General features: G+C 35.8%; 1 protein-coding gene across 2 annotated transcripts; it reads right to left on the bottom strand.

Moving 5' to 3' along the window:
* Positions 1-3,782: 3,782 nt before the first annotated feature.
* On the bottom strand, positions 3,783-16,210 carry LOC146168093 (glycogen phosphorylase, brain form-like). Of its 2 annotated transcripts, XM_083390977.1 has the most exons (21): positions 16,128-16,177; positions 12,730-12,809; positions 12,552-12,668; positions 12,257-12,409; positions 11,515-11,662; positions 11,160-11,296; positions 10,923-11,066; positions 10,664-10,775; positions 10,494-10,576; positions 10,294-10,437; positions 9,919-10,158; positions 9,284-9,447; positions 6,360-6,489; positions 6,148-6,249; positions 5,543-5,623; positions 5,346-5,471; positions 5,104-5,225; positions 4,911-5,010; positions 4,729-4,850; positions 4,422-4,629; positions 3,783-4,223 (listed from the first exon to the last, which is right to left on the bottom strand). In XM_083390977.1, the coding sequence occupies exons 3-21, from the start codon at positions 12,642-12,644 to the stop codon at positions 4,035-4,037; spliced, it is 2,598 nt and encodes an 865-aa protein (XP_083247103.1). In that variant the 5' UTR covers positions 12,645-12,668; positions 12,730-12,809; positions 16,128-16,177; the 3' UTR covers positions 3,783-4,034. The 2 variants fall into 2 exon arrangements, with proteins under 2 accessions (XP_083247103.1, XP_083247104.1); XM_083390978.1 differs by lacking the exon at positions 12,730-12,809 and having other exon boundaries at positions 16,128-16,210.
* Between the last annotated feature and the right edge of the window lie 387 nt (positions 16,211-16,597).

The raw sequence follows: 16,597 nt of genomic DNA, 5'->3' as shown, positions 1-16,597 counted from the left end.
TTAAAGCAATACCTATACAATACATGCCTGGACACGACTGCGATTCGTCAAAAATGCTTCTGCCGTGTTACGCTTCACTGAATTTACCACGCCTCGTTGATTTCTTAGCGCTCTTGGCTTCTTGGTATGTTTTTTACCACAGTTATTATAAGTCTTGTGCTTTAATATGGACAAAACCGAGAATTTTGATGACGAAGAAGGGTTGGATGAAGCCTTGGAGCAAATACTTATTGAAATAGAAATGGATATTTCGTCAAACCAAGCAGACAAAAAGTATATATGCGAATCGTGTAAAAAATCCTTTTCTACATCACGAGGTCGTCAGTCTCATATCAATAGACTGCATGTTGTTTCGGGATGCGACGCCATCACTATTGATAAATTAATGTCTCTTTGGAAAATTGCTGAAGAAAAATGTAAAACATACGTTTCTTCATTAACATTAGAAAATTTCGAGTTAACTTTGGATAGTGTATTGCAAATTTATAATCAAAATATAAAAATGGAGGATTTTAGCCAAAATTTTATGTTGACGGTTCACAGTCAAAATTTAAATACCAGGTCAGTGCTGATAGAGCTTTTTCCAGTTTTGTTGAAGGAAAAGGGCAAAAATTGCACTGATTTCGAAACACAACATGCTTCCATCAATGATACTGAAAGAGATATTTGCTACTACATAGGGGGGAGAGTTCTACGTCCCCTATATTACAAAACGGGCGAGGTTTTAATTCTGCAACTAAAAGAAGAAAATCCTAGCAGTGTTAAAAACCTTTGGGGTATAAATGAAGTTGCAAAAAATATTTTCCTACAGTCTGAATTAAATGTAAAATCAGTACATCAACAGGAATCTGCACGTGAACTTGATCCTGCATTGATTGCCGAAGAAGTTTTGCTTTCACAGAAAAAGTTAATTGGAAAATGGGTTCAAGACTTGCCAGTGGATGTCAACCAAACGCATTACTATGTGTTTTCAATTTTGTCTAATAGTATTAAAAAATATGTCCGGACTAGGGGGCATTCATATTCCACCCACTTTACACAACTGTTTCACAGTGCCCAAGTGTTAAAGCGGAAAGTTAAAAAAAGCAAAAGGTCAGGGTGCATCATGTCGTCAGCAATTGGCTTCTTCATCAAAATCTACAGTTTGATCATTTCAAGCTACATAACTGCTTTCATAGCAACAGCCAACAGTAACCAGTTTAATTTTCCCTAGTTTCCGAATTTGCCTATGGAGCTATGGGTTTCAGTTCTGGAATATAAAAATTGAAAACCTGGACAAAGGGCGACTCCTTGACGATGGTGTCCAGGCTTATTTACTAAGTTCGCCCGGCAAACAACCCGGTTTAAAGTTTATTATGCTCTTCAATAAAACAATGGTGAAAAACATGAATAAAAAAATATAAAACACAAAAAATGTATATATGTCATGGCGTGCAACATAAATCGGTTTGTAGCCCACCTCCATAGGGTGGGAAGGAAAAACAAAGCTTGATCCTTATCATTTTGAACCTACTACTTGTGTTATAAATATTTTAATTACACCATACTTCCCTCAGAAATTACATTGCCAAATACTGAACGCTTCAAGCCCCTTGTTACATTAAGTGCACGAGCCCGTTGGCTAAATTCCCTTAAATTGGGATGTAAATTACAACCACCCTGTTGCCGCACCTGTCCGAAAAATGCCTCCAAGACATCCTGGGATAGACGTCTCAGAATAACATATCTGGCCCACTAGACAAAATAATTTTTGTAATAGCAACTAAGGATTTAGCAGTGAAAATCAACCCTTTTTTTGTTGCATGGAAAAGCCTCATTTTTTCTTTTTCTGGTGCCGTAAAACTTTCTCCATTCTGTTTTTTTCTTGCTTCTACGACTCTGTCCCATTCCTGATATAAGCCTTGGTTAATGTCAACCATGAGCTTCATGTTTAAAACAAAAAAAAAATTAAAATTGAGCAGAAAAGCATGTAAGTTTTTCCGAAAATCATAAAGTGTTCCCCCCCTTTTTTTTAAATATCCGTAATGGCACTAAAACCACATGCAACTAAATATGTAGTCGGAAATAGAAGTGTTTGCTCTGCAACGGTTAATTTGGCATACTTCGAACAAACTTGTAGATCCAACCACATTAGCTGTTTTTTAAATAAATGAATTGGAAAAAGTCGCTCTCGAGCATTTGCTTTGGCATTTTGCAGAATTTAAAATATGTACTGGATCTGGGCAACCTTATGTTTTACCCTTTCTTTACTTTACTTTTACGTATCACTTTTACAAACATGCAAAACGTCAAAACAAACAAACAGTATAAAGCAGACACCTGGTGCTAGTGAACTTTACTTACTGTGACGAAACAATAGGTATTGTAAACCAAACAGAGTCTAGTATGACGTAGGTTTAACACAGTTAAAGCAGCATATTGTCTTCACTTCATATAAGGCTACTTTAAGACTTATAGTAGGTAGACGTTCCCATTTAAACTTTGTGCAGTTAGTTAGTTATGTGTGTTAATGATCAAATAATATAATGTGGGCCATTTTCATTCACTTTTCCTCCCCAATTCCTCCCTGGAACAAATTTCCTCCCCAATATTTAAAATTCCCCCTAAGTGAGCCAAGTGGCTCCCTTTGAGAACCACTGGTCTAATCGCACATAGCGCAAAAAATGCGTTTATTGGGGTTTTTCAATGTGACACGTGGCGCAGCTGAGTGGCTCATTGTTGCACCCTACTGTCTGTGATTTATGATTTATTCTTTTTTTTGGTTTTTGGCCTATTTGCTAAATACAGATTTTTTGTGTCTGGTTAATCCTAAATGCATTTTCTCTCCATTTGATCAATAACAGTTCAAGAAACACTTTACACAATCTTATTCGTTTAACCAAGGCTTTCTATAACTACCGCTCAACCGGTCTCACAGTTTTGCCATAATTCCACTCACAACTTGCATAAAACATGCCTGCTCAGCCGTTAATCATTTATCATCAATTCTTATTTTATCTTTTTGTGAAATCACCATTCAGATTGTTACATTTCTTCTACACTGATTTCTTAACAAACTTATCCTAATATTTATTTATTTTTTGCGCTTCGGTCGAATGCATTCCGTCTTTAAATTATGAACTAAATACCAGCCGTTTTCTAAACTCTGAAACATACCGATTTACATGTTGTCATCCTAGTTTAGTTAATGAACCCGATTTATACAGTCTTTGCAATATGGCCGTTGTACCGCAAATAACACATCGGCAACTTAAAGCCTCAAAAAAACACATTTTTTTGTGAGAAATTTTTACGTATTTTAATCCTAACTTTTGGGTCAATGTGCCCCACAACTTGATAAATGTCAACATATCAACAAGATATGTAGTTATATTGCGTGGATTTGGGATCTTATTTTTGACCTTGCCCGCTTCAGCATTTTAAGTTTCTCATTCGGCCCGCGGTTAAAAATAATTGTCCATCCCTGGTTTAGACGGTTTAGATCACTCTGGGTTATGTTAAATGATGTTAAAACAGTGTGTTGGAAGTCACCAAAATTAACCGTTTTTGGTACTTCTTGATGTTAACTAAAAGATCTCCAACCCGACGCCAACAAGAACGAGCTGGGGTTGATAATATTGTAACACACAAAAAGTGTAAAATGTTACATCCAGACCACAGCCCGAGTTATTCGCGCTCCCCACTTTAATAACCTCAAGATCTATCATGGGCACAGCAAACAAATTCCAACAGCCACGTTGGGAGTTTTAAAATTAGAAAAAAACTAGGCTGATGTACGAGTAGAACTGATATATTTGAACTTGTACAACTGAATAAACAAAGCAAAGCAATAATCAATCAACTAACGGAACGTTACAATGAGAGTAATCATGCTCCTCACAGTCACAGCTAAAGCAACAAAGACTCTCACTACACGACGATACAGTGGTTCGTCCAATGATATTACAGGCAGTTATTAAATACGTTTCAATACACAAAAAGGCCTTACACAAAGGAAATACTGCAGAGGACGGAACCGTTAGTGAATCATAAACCTAAAAGTCATTGTATCCCTCTGTATTCTCTGAGCGCTCCAGTGGTTCATGTGGGGCTGGAATTTTTAAATCGGGTTGAGGTTCTACTCCCCAGATATCTCTGGCATACTCGGCAATCGTCCGGTCGCTGGAAAACTTTCCAGAAGCGGCAATGTTTGCCAGGCACATTTGGGTCCATTTGTAGGAATCCTGTTTAGGAATTAATAAAAAACAAGCTTTATTACAAGGGTTTTCCAACCTCAACTTGTCAAGATGCATACGTAAGTCACACTGGTGTGCCGCGACACGCAATTCAGAGATCAAGCATTTAGCAACATCCATCGTAAAAAAAACATTAGATGCAAAGAAATAATATAATTTATCAAATTAATAAATAACTGAGCATACCTTATAGGCTTCGCTGACTTTATCTTGGCATTCGACATAAGACTGAAAGTCCGCAAGAAGCATAAAACGGTCGTGATTAATCAAGGTCTCAACAAAGTCTGAATATTGGCCTGGTTCGTTAGGATTAAAGTATCCGGAGGCCACTTGATCAAGGGCGGTTCTCAACTCGGGAACTTTCTCGTAAAACGAACGCGCGTTGTAACCTTCCCTGAAATGATAAATTTCAATATACAGGATGTCAGTTGAAAAAGTTCTTGTTTACACTTTTAGGCAAAAACACACAAAAAAACAGGCAAATATGTTGCACCTTTTCAGTTGCTCTACTTCATGAACCTTCATGCCGAATATGAAAATGTTTTCTCCATTCATTTCTTCGGCCATTTCGACATTTGCTCCATCCAATGTGCCGATAGTCAGCGCCCCATTTAGCTAAAACATAGTTAAACAACTATGTTTTATGTACAATTCTAATGGGCAAATTCCACATACCATAAACTTCATGTTCCCAGTTCCCGAAGCCTCGGTTCCTGCAGTTGAAATTTGTTCAGACAAGTCCGCAGCAGGAATCACTTTCTCAGCAAGAGAGACCCTTTGTGCAGAAAAATAACGAGGATTTATGTTTTACTTCTACCAGGACAAGTATTTTGCCTTAAATAAACAATAAAATTTAGATTATTTTTACCTGTAATTTTCAAGATAAACCACTTTAAGCCGGTTTCCAACAATCGGGTCGTGGTTGACCACATCTGCGATGTTGTTAATCAACTTAATAATCATTTTTGCGGTATGATAACCAGGTGCAGCCTAGGAAAAATAGGTTTACTTAATTAGGACACTACACAATGTGCGTTGGTAAATAAATAAATAAACAAATAGCTAAGAAACGTTGGTTATTCTTTAGTTTACGACCAAACTAACTTTTACCTTTCCTCCAATCATAATAGTTCTGGGAACAAAGTCTTTGTTAGGGTCAGACTTAATTCGATTGTACATGACAATGATGTGCAGGGCATTCATCAGTTGTCGCTTGTACTCGTGTATTCTTTTTACCTGATTCAACAAGGAATGTCAGAACATGCATTACGTAGGTCACCTCAATTAAAAGCTTTATATATACAAACCTGGACGTCAAACATTGATGAAGGGTCAACTTTAATTCCCCACTGCTTAGAGATAAATTCTGCCAACTTCATCTTGTTTTCCTAATAAAGAATATACAGCGTTACGATCAGTTTGTAAAGTTTAAAGTACATTTTAGTTGGTCGTTTAAAAACCTGAGTAAAACCAGGATCAGACACTTTGTTAAAGGAATATATATTTCGCCTATACTGGCATCGTCAGTTCCCATAATAAAATACATTATATTATAACTTTGCGATGTATATGTATTAAGGAACTGGCGATGCCAGTATAGGCGAAATTAATACGCCTTTAATAAAATGTCAGATCCTGGTTTCTCAGATTTTCAAACTTTCAATTTTTATTTGTTTATATACGCGTCAGCGGAACAGTGACCGACAGCATAAACCTGCTGCCAATGGTTTTGGATTCAATAAAGATACGCCCTTTTATACAGTCCTATCAATGTACACATATTCTTGTTAATTACAAAAGACCAAAGCAATACCGGGCTTTGCGCTATTTTGTGACAACTAAAAAATTAAACGAAGCGAAAGCCTTTCAGAAAATTGAAATAAAAATATATTAAATAATCAAAAAAATATACCTGCTTTATTTGGCTGACACGACGAATAAAACTTTGATTGTCTTTAAATGCTTCCAACTCTCTTAACTGAGTCAAATTTTTCGGCCAGTCTTCACCAATTTGCTAAACAAAATGTCGCATATTAAACAAACAAAAAATATCTAAATGTAAATATAACACCAGCGTACATTTTATCAATAATTATTAAGGGTTTTATTTTGCCCTAAACTTACTTCTGCAATAAGATCTGCAAGACCTGGATTGCATAGCAGCAACCATCTTCTTGGAGTAATTCCATTGGTTTTATTTTGGAACTTCTTGTGTTCGCCCATTTTCTCAGATAACTCGACAAAATCCTTAAACCTTTATAATTATAAAAAACGACCTGGTTAGCAAAACTAACAAATGAAATTTGGCCCAAATACTAACGAAGTTGCCAGGTGCGTAGGTCCACGACTGATTAAAGGGGGTATTTCTCCTAAATATTATAAATTTTCTTTCCAACGTGGCATTCTAGGGACTAGATTGCAGAATAAATAATAGCGTTAATAAAAACAAAAAGAGTGTAAAAACTGTACGCGAAACACAAACCAGCTTGTTTGTGTTGTAGAAAGATTTTCAGACTCACAACTCGTAAGATAGGAGCATCAAAAAATAGTGAGCCGACTCACGTCGATATGGCTAAATTGCAAACATTATTAAATACAAATCGCGGAAAAGCTTAGCGAAAAAAAACTTTAACGATAACCATTTGACTAAAGTAATATCTTGAACGAATTTATTAGACTTACAGAGGGCAAGTACCTTCTGATAATATAAGCTAGGACACATACTAAATTTGTTGAAAATGAAAATTTTTAGAGGTTTGGAAAGAATTCGTACAAAAATCCAAAAGTTGTTTACTATGTTTACCCTGGTCAATTTTATATTTAAAAGATACACAGGAGCTCTTTAAAAGGGCATTTAATGACACGTTTCTTTAAACTTGGTTTGATAAAAAAAATGTATGGACCACTGGTGGGAACACACATTTAGGACTTAAAATGCAACAATATCTAATGAGGATTATTTATATCAGTAATGCCATGGTGCTTCAATAATAAAATCAAATAGCCTACGCAGTTAAACCTAAGACGGAATACCAAACGTATCTAAATTTGGAAAATAACAGAGAAAACCCCCGGGAGAGGGGATGGAACGATGGTGTTTAATCATTCTGGCATAAGCGATTGGGCGCCTGACTGTTTTGCCATTGTTTTGGGTTAGCGGTGTGAAATGGGTTGTATTAGGAATTTAGTAGAGTTTACATTATGTATTGGAGAGCCTAAATCGAGCGTCGTCGCATTACTCTTAAAAATGGTCGTAGCAATTAGCAATTTTAACTTGGAACGGTCACGGGTTAAAACCTAATAGTTTTTTTGCGTAGGCAGATTTAAAAAAATGCAGAAATATGTAAAGACGTCGCCTTTATTGCAGAAGTTTGAACAGCAAACGGATTTTTTCTTACTTTTGTACCACAGTTACGTATTTGCTTGAATATCACGCAAGTCGAACAATTGTTGCTATAACTTAAGAAGTTCTCAGAAAGGGAATTTGTGTAAGAAATCGTATTTTTTTTATCGTTTTTGCAATATTGGTGCGAAAACGTAAATCAGTTGGCCGAAAATGTGCCGTAACCATGCAATGTAACCGGAAAATCTTTTTTTTTCTTGTGCTTTCTAGAGGTATAAGAATTATTCTAAAAAACGGTATAGGCATAACTATGTATTTCGTACAGTTAAACCAATTCAAACCAAATAAAGCACATTTTAGTTGGGGTGATATTCGCGTGCATATGCATATTGGAGCAGAGCTCACTGTTAAATCTAAACAGTAGAGGTCATTTTCGCAAGCGAGACAAAACTTTACGTTCAGTTGCTTAACAATACTTTTCAACGCGCTATGCGATTTGAGTTTGAATATCGGTTCAAGGTTTCCACAGAATGAAAAAGGGTTAAAAACCACCGACTTTTTAGGTTTATTAGTAAAAGTGTTGTGCTATAGTCGAGTATTTAGTAGTTTTATTTCAAAAAAATGGCAAGAGGCTGAGATGACCAGCGCCATTTCTGTTTTACAATGTAGGGTACATGTTTTCCGATGACCGCGAAATGCAAAAAAACACATGTTACCAAATTTATATTTAACAAACGTGTAGCGGCACGTAGTGCAACGTATAGGCATAAGTAAATATGTAATGAAGTTTTTCTATAATAAATGGATACAATACGATGCTAGCAAACGCATGTTACAAACAGTTTCATGAGCAATAGTGATAGAGGCCACATCATAATAAATTGTTTCCTGTTTTTAATCATGGAAAATATTTTTATCGCACGATTATTGCAGTTGCAGTTGATTTATATCGCCGGCCGGTAGAACGCCGGTAGTCATTTACCAGTAGTGATTAACCGGATAAAAAATTAAACTGATAGATACTCATTTGACCGGGGACAACGCCGGGTTAGAATCAAACTGGTTATTTCTCTTTAACTTGACGTCGCGGATTTTCGCCTAGTTTGGCAAAAGTTTTATTTCGAGAGCAGAGTCTAAAAACGTCAGGGAAGAAGAATAAAATCTAAACTCAACGGTTATCTACTGATTAGATAGCAAAAAAATTGTGGGGTAATTATATTTTTATTCTGGCTATCAATATTTGAAGTAATAATAAATGAAACTAAAATCTTTTTTTGCAGTTTTACACTTGGGTAAAATATTTGTGCGAACTTTTCCCCGTCTACCAAGGATAAGCAAATATTTTCCCGTTGGTTCTCGCTTTTTTTTACCTTCACCCTCGACACCGTTCCTCCGTTAGCACAAACTACATGCAGAACGATAAATTGAAAGACGCGTCTAAAAGTGGGATACGCTTGCCGCCACAAATAGGCCGACCGTTGTGCCTTTACTTGGTTAGTAGATGGCATACAGTTAAGCGATGCGACATGCAGAGATTTTATGTAAATCCTCTTTCATAGTGCAAACGACGCGTGAGCGTCATAATTTTAAATGTTCAACAATTACTTTACCGACGAATCATAACTAACGCCAAATCGCCGTGCCCACAAATTACCATTATATTTTTGCGACTACGGAAACTAGTTTATTTAAAAAGGTAACTTACACCGAGGTACGAATGATCTCCGAATGGATGGCAGCCACTCCGTTGACGGCGTGTGATCCAACAATACATAGATGAGCCATGTTGATACGTTTCTCACCCTCCTCTTCCACCAGCGACATTCGTCGAAGTCGATCTTCGTCATCAGGAAACAGGCGTGCAACGTTCTACAACAGAACCAGTGTTAATAAAATGAAACTGTATGTCATAGTTCTCGCGAACCTTTAGCTTTCGATAATTGCGCGACCACCCAATTATAGTGTATGATACATAAAAGGAGTCGATAAAAACACATTTTAAAATTGGCAAAATTTAATTTGTGAAACAAACGGGACGAATTATATCAAATTGGCTAAAATTTCCGGATTTAAGTAGTAAACGGTTTGAGCGTCTATTCATTTTTATTAAACATTTGTTACAATTGATTCATTAATTGAAAGGGTCATGGTGATGTCATAGACACGACTGCTTTACCCAAGGAAAAGTCACATAAACACAGATGTAAGACCGGCGGTTGCTTTTGCTCTTCTATACTGCTAGCTAAGCTTTTAGTTCAAATTGCTTATTTTTTATGAAGTTTTTTTTTTAAAGTAATATTGAAATAACGAAAGGCGTTAGATACACAGGACACTATTAACCTCCAAGTGCTTTTGGTTGATGACGTAAATAATCTCCAAATGTCTTGGAAGCATTCTCTCCATCAAGTGCACTGGCCAGCGCTCTAAAGCTTCAGGCAAAACTGTGTGGTTTGTGTAAGCACATGTTTTGTTTACAATGTTCCATGCACGATCCCAAGGCATTTTCTCCACATCCACAAACAGACGCATTAGCTCCGGGATTGCAAGTGCAGGGTGGGTGTCGTTCAATTGTATAGCAACCTGAACAGCATTTCCTTGTAGTTTAAGCGGTGATCGAGATATATTAATTTGCTACCTAACCTTAACATATCAAATTTAAACCTTTTTTGATTCACATTTACTTTATGGACTACCAATTTGCAATAACATGGATACCTTATCTGGAAATGCATCAAATGATGTTCGAATGGGATCTCTACAACCAAATATTGAAGATTTAAATCTGCGTATGATATCTTGGACAGTTGCACAGACCACAAAATATTCTTGTTTAAGTCGGAGTTCTTTGCCCTCAAAAAACTAAAAGCAAAATTGTTGACGAAAACAAATAGTGATTTAATCTTTTAAAAACTTACATTGTCATTTGGGTACAAAACTCGAGATATGTTTTCTGCAAGGTTGCGATCACATACAGCTTGAATGTAGTCTCCTGTATTAACTAAACAAGGAAAATACAAAAAAATAAACTGACTATCTTATTTAACAAATAAGTTAGAAATATTTCCATGCAGGTTTTTAGACTTACAAACATCTAGGTTGAAAGAATTAGGTGATTTAGCAGTGTATAGCCTTAAAGTATTGACAGTGTTGTTTCCATATCCAGGTGTTGGAGTATCATATGGCATTGCAAAAACAACCTAGAATAAAACATTTGCTAGATTTGTTATTTGTGACAATAAATAATATCTACAATTTGTTTAAAAATTAGTCAATTTAATTCAATCCATAATTTAAATAAAAAACCGAACACAAAGATAATAGAAGTACATTTTCTTTAAACTTACACTTGTATTCTTCCATTTGCTTGGTTTACACCAATCATCAGTTTCATGTTCTACAATTCCATAAAAGTGAACTGGAATCATATATTCTGGTCTCGCCTTGTCCCATGCATTGCCATACCTCAACCAGTCATCAGCTTCTTCCACCTGGTTTTAGAATACAATATTTTAATACGTTATTTCTGCATAATATTTCTGTAAGAATAATATTTCTGTAAAGTCATATCAGCCCGTAGAAACCTGCCATCCTTCACGAATCTTTTGATTGAAAATGCCATACTCATAGCGAATTCCATAACCATAGGATGCAAGACCTAAAGTTGCCATTGAATCCAAAAAACATGCAGCCAATCTTCCAAGGCCACCATTTCCCAAACCTACATTTGTGAATCAAAGGGGTGATACATAGTAAAACACGGCATGTAAATGTAGATTTTATTTTATTAAAATCTACTTCTGTCCCCTTAATCAAAAACTGTTTTGGGTTAGTAGTTAAACAATTAACATTATTAGTGTATAAATAGGTAATATCGGTGTAAACAATAAAAGAAAAAACAAAAGAATTAGGATTGTCAAAAATAAATTTCTGTCACACCTGCATCTTCTTCCATCTCTTCCAACTCTTCTATATCCAAACCAATTTGGTACATTGCCTCATCACAGGAACTTTGGATACCCAAATTAAGCATGGTATTTTGCAAAGCTCTTCCCATGTAAAACTCAAGTGACAGATAATATACCCTCTGGACAAAAGATTCTTGTTACAATAAGTATGGTTTCAAAAGCATTTGTTTTTTAAAACTGCTTTAAAAAAATTCATTAGATTAGTGCTTGCAGATTTACTTGTCACCTCAAACCTTAGACAACCCTGCAGTCAACACTATATAAGTAATTTTCGTTCTAAGCAGTGCATAATACTAATGGCCGAGTTGTAATTAGTTGTGTGAAATTTGGCATTTTTTTTTAACTTACTTTGAAGTAAAAAATGTAGTGAATTTTTTTATTTTTTAAATGCTTTTTCAAACAGTGAAATTTATTGGGTAAAATGAAGTATTTATATATACAAATGGCACACATACTTGTACCCTATAAATTGCACCACCCATAGCATTGCTTTTGCAACCAATTTTATACTAAATTATTTTGATATTGCCACTCTGCTGGGGATAAAAGTGAATAATTAAAAATGTACATTCTATAATCAAGAGTAAGATAGGAGATATAAAATTGTTGAGAATATTTTGCTTAGTTTAGATACTTATTATGTATAACTGTGTTAGACTCATTCAAATATACTGTTTTTTATTGCTATTAAGTTAGTGTTTAATATACACTACCTTTGGATCTTTTTCATAGTAATATTGTTGAGTTCTAATCCATCTTCCAACCATTTGATCCCTTACAGTGTTTGCCAATGCAAAGTAATAATCTCTTGGGGTGGCAACATTTCTATCTTTCACCAGAGTGTAATGCAAGTGGCGATTGAATGACTTTAAAAACAATGAAATAATAGCTACCTTTTTTAGCAAAACCATGACTATTTATAGCATTTAACATAAACTCACAGTATTACAAAGAGTTTTACATTTCATAAAAAATGCCTCTTAATTTAAAATTTGGTGTAAAACTTACCTTTTTTATGTCAGCAACGCCCTCCAAAGATGCAATGCCCCTAACCGAGATCTGTTTGCGTTTTTCTTGATCCGTTACTGGTTTTGCTGCCATGTTGATCTTTTCAATAGGTTTTGCCTATATCACAGTACAACTGTTTTTGTTGAAAGAAAAATAACATTTTAAAAGGTTCTTATACCGGCTTGCTTCCAGAAACCTTCGGTATTTCGATGTTAGCTGTTACTTGTTTTGCTTTGCTGCACAGTACTTTGGAAGGTCCTGAAAGCGAGGTTTAAGACTAATCAGGAGACTATACGATTTGTTTCCACAAAGCAAACGGCAAAATAAAAACTAATATTTTAAATACTGTTAGGGAAAAGGCAAATGCAATTGCTAAACTGACTTAAAGCAAGTCTGAACTGGCACTTAACGTTAAAATGCCGGTTTAGGACTGCTGGTAATAACGTCGTGTAGCCGGTCACGTTCCGATGTGACGTAATACTGAGTGAACTAAAAATCCCGTGTAACGCCTGTTCGAGGTCGCGAGAGAGATAAGACGACCTTGCAAATAGTCAAGAATAGTGATGTTCACGGTTGGCAGACTAGCGATGTTCACGATTAACTTTGAGGTCATAATACATTTGTAATATTACCCAAAAAAGTGTAATGTGTGTAGTCCTTCTTGTAAAGCACTAGTTCAAAATGTGCAATTTAAATACCCGCACCAATAGGCAAAACACGAACTAAAAACACTGCAACGAGCATTCCAATCGCGTTAAAAGCTTCAGATTTTGTGCAAGCCTGTTTTAATACTCCATAATTAAATTAATACGGTAGGGTGGTGCGAGTTTGGTAGCTTCTGGGGCCATATTTTTATTTGCAGACTGTTCGCGGGCCACACAGAGAAAGCAGGGCCAGGGCGTAATCAGGATTTCGTGCGATGAAAGCAGAAAAAATCAAAGATGACGTCACTCATTAAATGACTTTTGTTGCAAGTAACCGTAAGAAAGCTCCTGTTGACCTTCGAACTGATGCTTCATGTGCAGCTTTAGCCGTAGGCCTACCAATAAAAATGTTCTAACTATGCGATTTCAGTTGCATCTTTGTTGAGGATGTAGAGTGATAACCTCCGGTTTCTAACATGCTCGGTTTACACGTCCCGTTATGACGTAACTTCGTGACGTCATGTCTAAAACTTTTAATTTGTTTTAGCAAGAACAATTTCCCTTTCATTGTTCAGGTAAATAAAGTGTTCTATTTTTACGGGTGTGGAAACATAGAAACGGTTAGGATTACGCGACGCCTTTAGACTGAAAATTTACGCAATACCTAGTATAAATTCGATTTTTTTGTATTTAGGGTACCGGTAGTTAAAGTTAGGAAAAATAGAGTTTAAAGGCATGGCCTCGTGGTCCCGCCCTTCGTAATGTCATTTATAACTATCAGGCTTTTCGTATAGTTGTCGAGGTTACGGGCAGAGGCGTAGCCAGTCTATTTTGCACCCGGGGACAAATTATAAAATTGGCGCCCCCTCCTCCATGTTTAATCACATTTTCTATTACATTAACATAATATACCTTACTTTGTACGGAAAAACAATTCAAGTTTTAATAGAACATTGTATTTAAAGCAGCAGCAGCCTTTGGCATTTGTAAGCCTCATTTTGGCGCCCCTGTACCTTGGCGCCCGGGGACATATGTACCCCACCGCACCCCCCTAGCTACGCCTCTGGTTACGGGATAGGCTAATTGGCATACTTTGCGTTACGTCACGAAGGATACCAAAATGTACTTGCGTCACAGTTTGCTTTAAGCTCTGTGGCGAAGTAATTCTGACTTTTATAAGTATGTCGGTATACGATTTGTTTCAGATAGAATCAGGGCTAAAGGTAAAATTACATTTTCAAACCAGAATGCTTGAACATTTTTTCTTATCATTTATAACGCATGAAAGTTTAGTATAGGCCTGCCCTATAACGTAACAAAGATATTAAAAAAACCCAAAGTTGTCGTTCGATCTTTGTGTTGGCGACCATGCATCTGGGAGTTGTGTTTTTTCGATTACGGGTACTAAATTGAAATTTGCAAAACAAGAATTTTTACTATAATTGATTTTCACACGCCATTAAAAAATTAAAAAAAGTTGTTGCACGGCCGTGCAGCTCTCAGTCGCACAGGTAACCATATGGTTGAGCTGTATTGTGGTTAAACTTTTTCTCTTATAAGTTATCCTGTAATGTCTTTTTTACCCTAGCTATGTTTTTTAAATTAAATTTAGTAAATTTTTAACACTCAAAACTTTTATTTTATAGGACTTAATAGTGCTATGTTGGGACACTTTAAGAAAGTGATTGTCGTACTGCGTGACGCTGCACACTATATATAGTGTGCCTTGAGAGACTCAGTATGCCGCGTAACTTTTAGGTTTTGGTAACATATTTGTAACAGACAAACATTAGAGACAAAAATGTATACTATTCCTTTGAAACTAATATTAACAAAGTTACTACTATTGCTTGCCATATATTAAGGGCGATTGCCAAGTAATAAAATTGCTGTTTTTGTCGTGCGTTGCAAAATGTTTTGTATAGGTGTGTTGCGATTATTTTTTGCACAGTATGTCATCTTAAAAGAGTGTTACCTATTTTTGTAACTGGCATATAGTACGTATTTATATCATGTTGTAATAAACAAATAAAAATATCAGAAATTTTGGGCTAAACGTACCGCGACTGATACCAATCAAATGACGTCATTGCTATGACCAAATAAGCAAAATTTGATATAGATTTAAGAGTATTAAATTTGCTTATGCGTTAGGAAACCTATTATGACAAGTACCGATGCTATCACTTTGGTATCGGCTACGATCCTATATTATCACACATCCTCTGCCAGTTATTTAAACAATAGTAACATAATGTTTAAAATAAGCTCCGTAAAACCAAATCTTGATAACGAGAGTGCTTTCGGTGAAGCGCATTAAATAAAACATCTTAAAATAGTGTGCTCTCGAACACCGTGTTAATAGCGCTTGCAATCAAGTGCCACTGAAGAAAATTCCCGTCAGTCTTTCAGAAATATCACAAAAATCTGCGCAAAATGTTATTAGCGTCTCATTGGTTAACATAATATAAAAAAATATTGCCTTTCCGGAATTCGTAGATGCGCAGGTCAAGTTTCGACTTGAATGCGGGTAGGCCTATAGCTATTTATCCTGCGGCGTATACTACTGAGCCCTCAAGCATATTGCGTATATATAGGCTACCTCAAAATGGCGCGTTAATTTGTACTAATTATCCAACATTCGATTTGCAAATTGCGCTGCACTAGAGCAAGCTTTAGTCGGTTAGATTCAGCCTTTATTTACGAATGAACAGTTTTCCTGGCCGTAAATCATTGGGAGAACGATTGTACCACGTGGTCATTGAAGTTGACACACTAATATGGCCTCATAACAGGGCTTTTTTAGATAGGTTTTAATGATTACGTTTTTATATTAAATATTTAATTCAACACTTCTTTTACTAAAAGCGGAAAAATTGAACCACCAACTTATGTAATAGTTGACGTGGTTCCTTATTTATTACAAACCAACCTGCATCCTTAGATTCACTTTGTTGTTTCAGCGTTTTGTTTTTTCTTGCAAACATAACGATCGAAAAAATATAACTTCTAAACCTTACAAGTGAGTAACGCGAAATGAGTTAAAATCTGACAGAAATTAAGATTGGACACGTAGTAGAACGCCGCAGGTAAATATTACATGGTAAACGGCGTTTGGGAGTTAAACAACATAATAGTTTATATAAGATATCAGGTATTGCAAAACACACAAAACTTACCACTAAAATTTTAACTGTCTATTCAAAAATTTTCCACGGATAACATATTAAAAATTCGTAAGTCAATAACTTGGGTTTCGCCGAGATCCAGGCAGAATTAGTTCTTCCCAAAAAGTTACTATGCTTCACTCCAGAAGTAAAATACGTTCACTACAGATTCCAAATCATCAACTGAAAACACATTTATCCGAGCCTTTTAATTCCAAATAAGAACAGGGCGTCG

The sequence above is a fragment of the Ascidiella aspersa genome, chromosome 1 (genome assembly GCF_963924565.1).
Source record: "Ascidiella aspersa chromosome 1, kaAscAspe10.2, whole genome shotgun sequence".
Classification (NCBI taxonomy): Eukaryota; Metazoa; Chordata; class Ascidiacea; order Phlebobranchia; family Ascidiidae; genus Ascidiella; species Ascidiella aspersa.
Note: the sequence above shows the minus strand (reverse complement) of the source record. Positions and strands in the feature narration are given on the sequence as shown.

Bases quoted from the DNA above. Each gene is read 5' to 3' on its own strand.
- LOC146168093 (XM_083390978.1), bottom strand. The intron at 11,297-11,514 runs GTGTGACAGAAA...TCACAAATGTAG, and splicing joins AGAGATGGAAGAAGATGCAG to GTTTGGGAAATGGTGGCCTT. The intron at 10,438-10,493 runs GTAAGTTTTTAA...TTTTGCTTTTAG, and splicing joins TTTTGTACCCAAATGACAAT to TTTTTTGAGGGCAAAGAACT.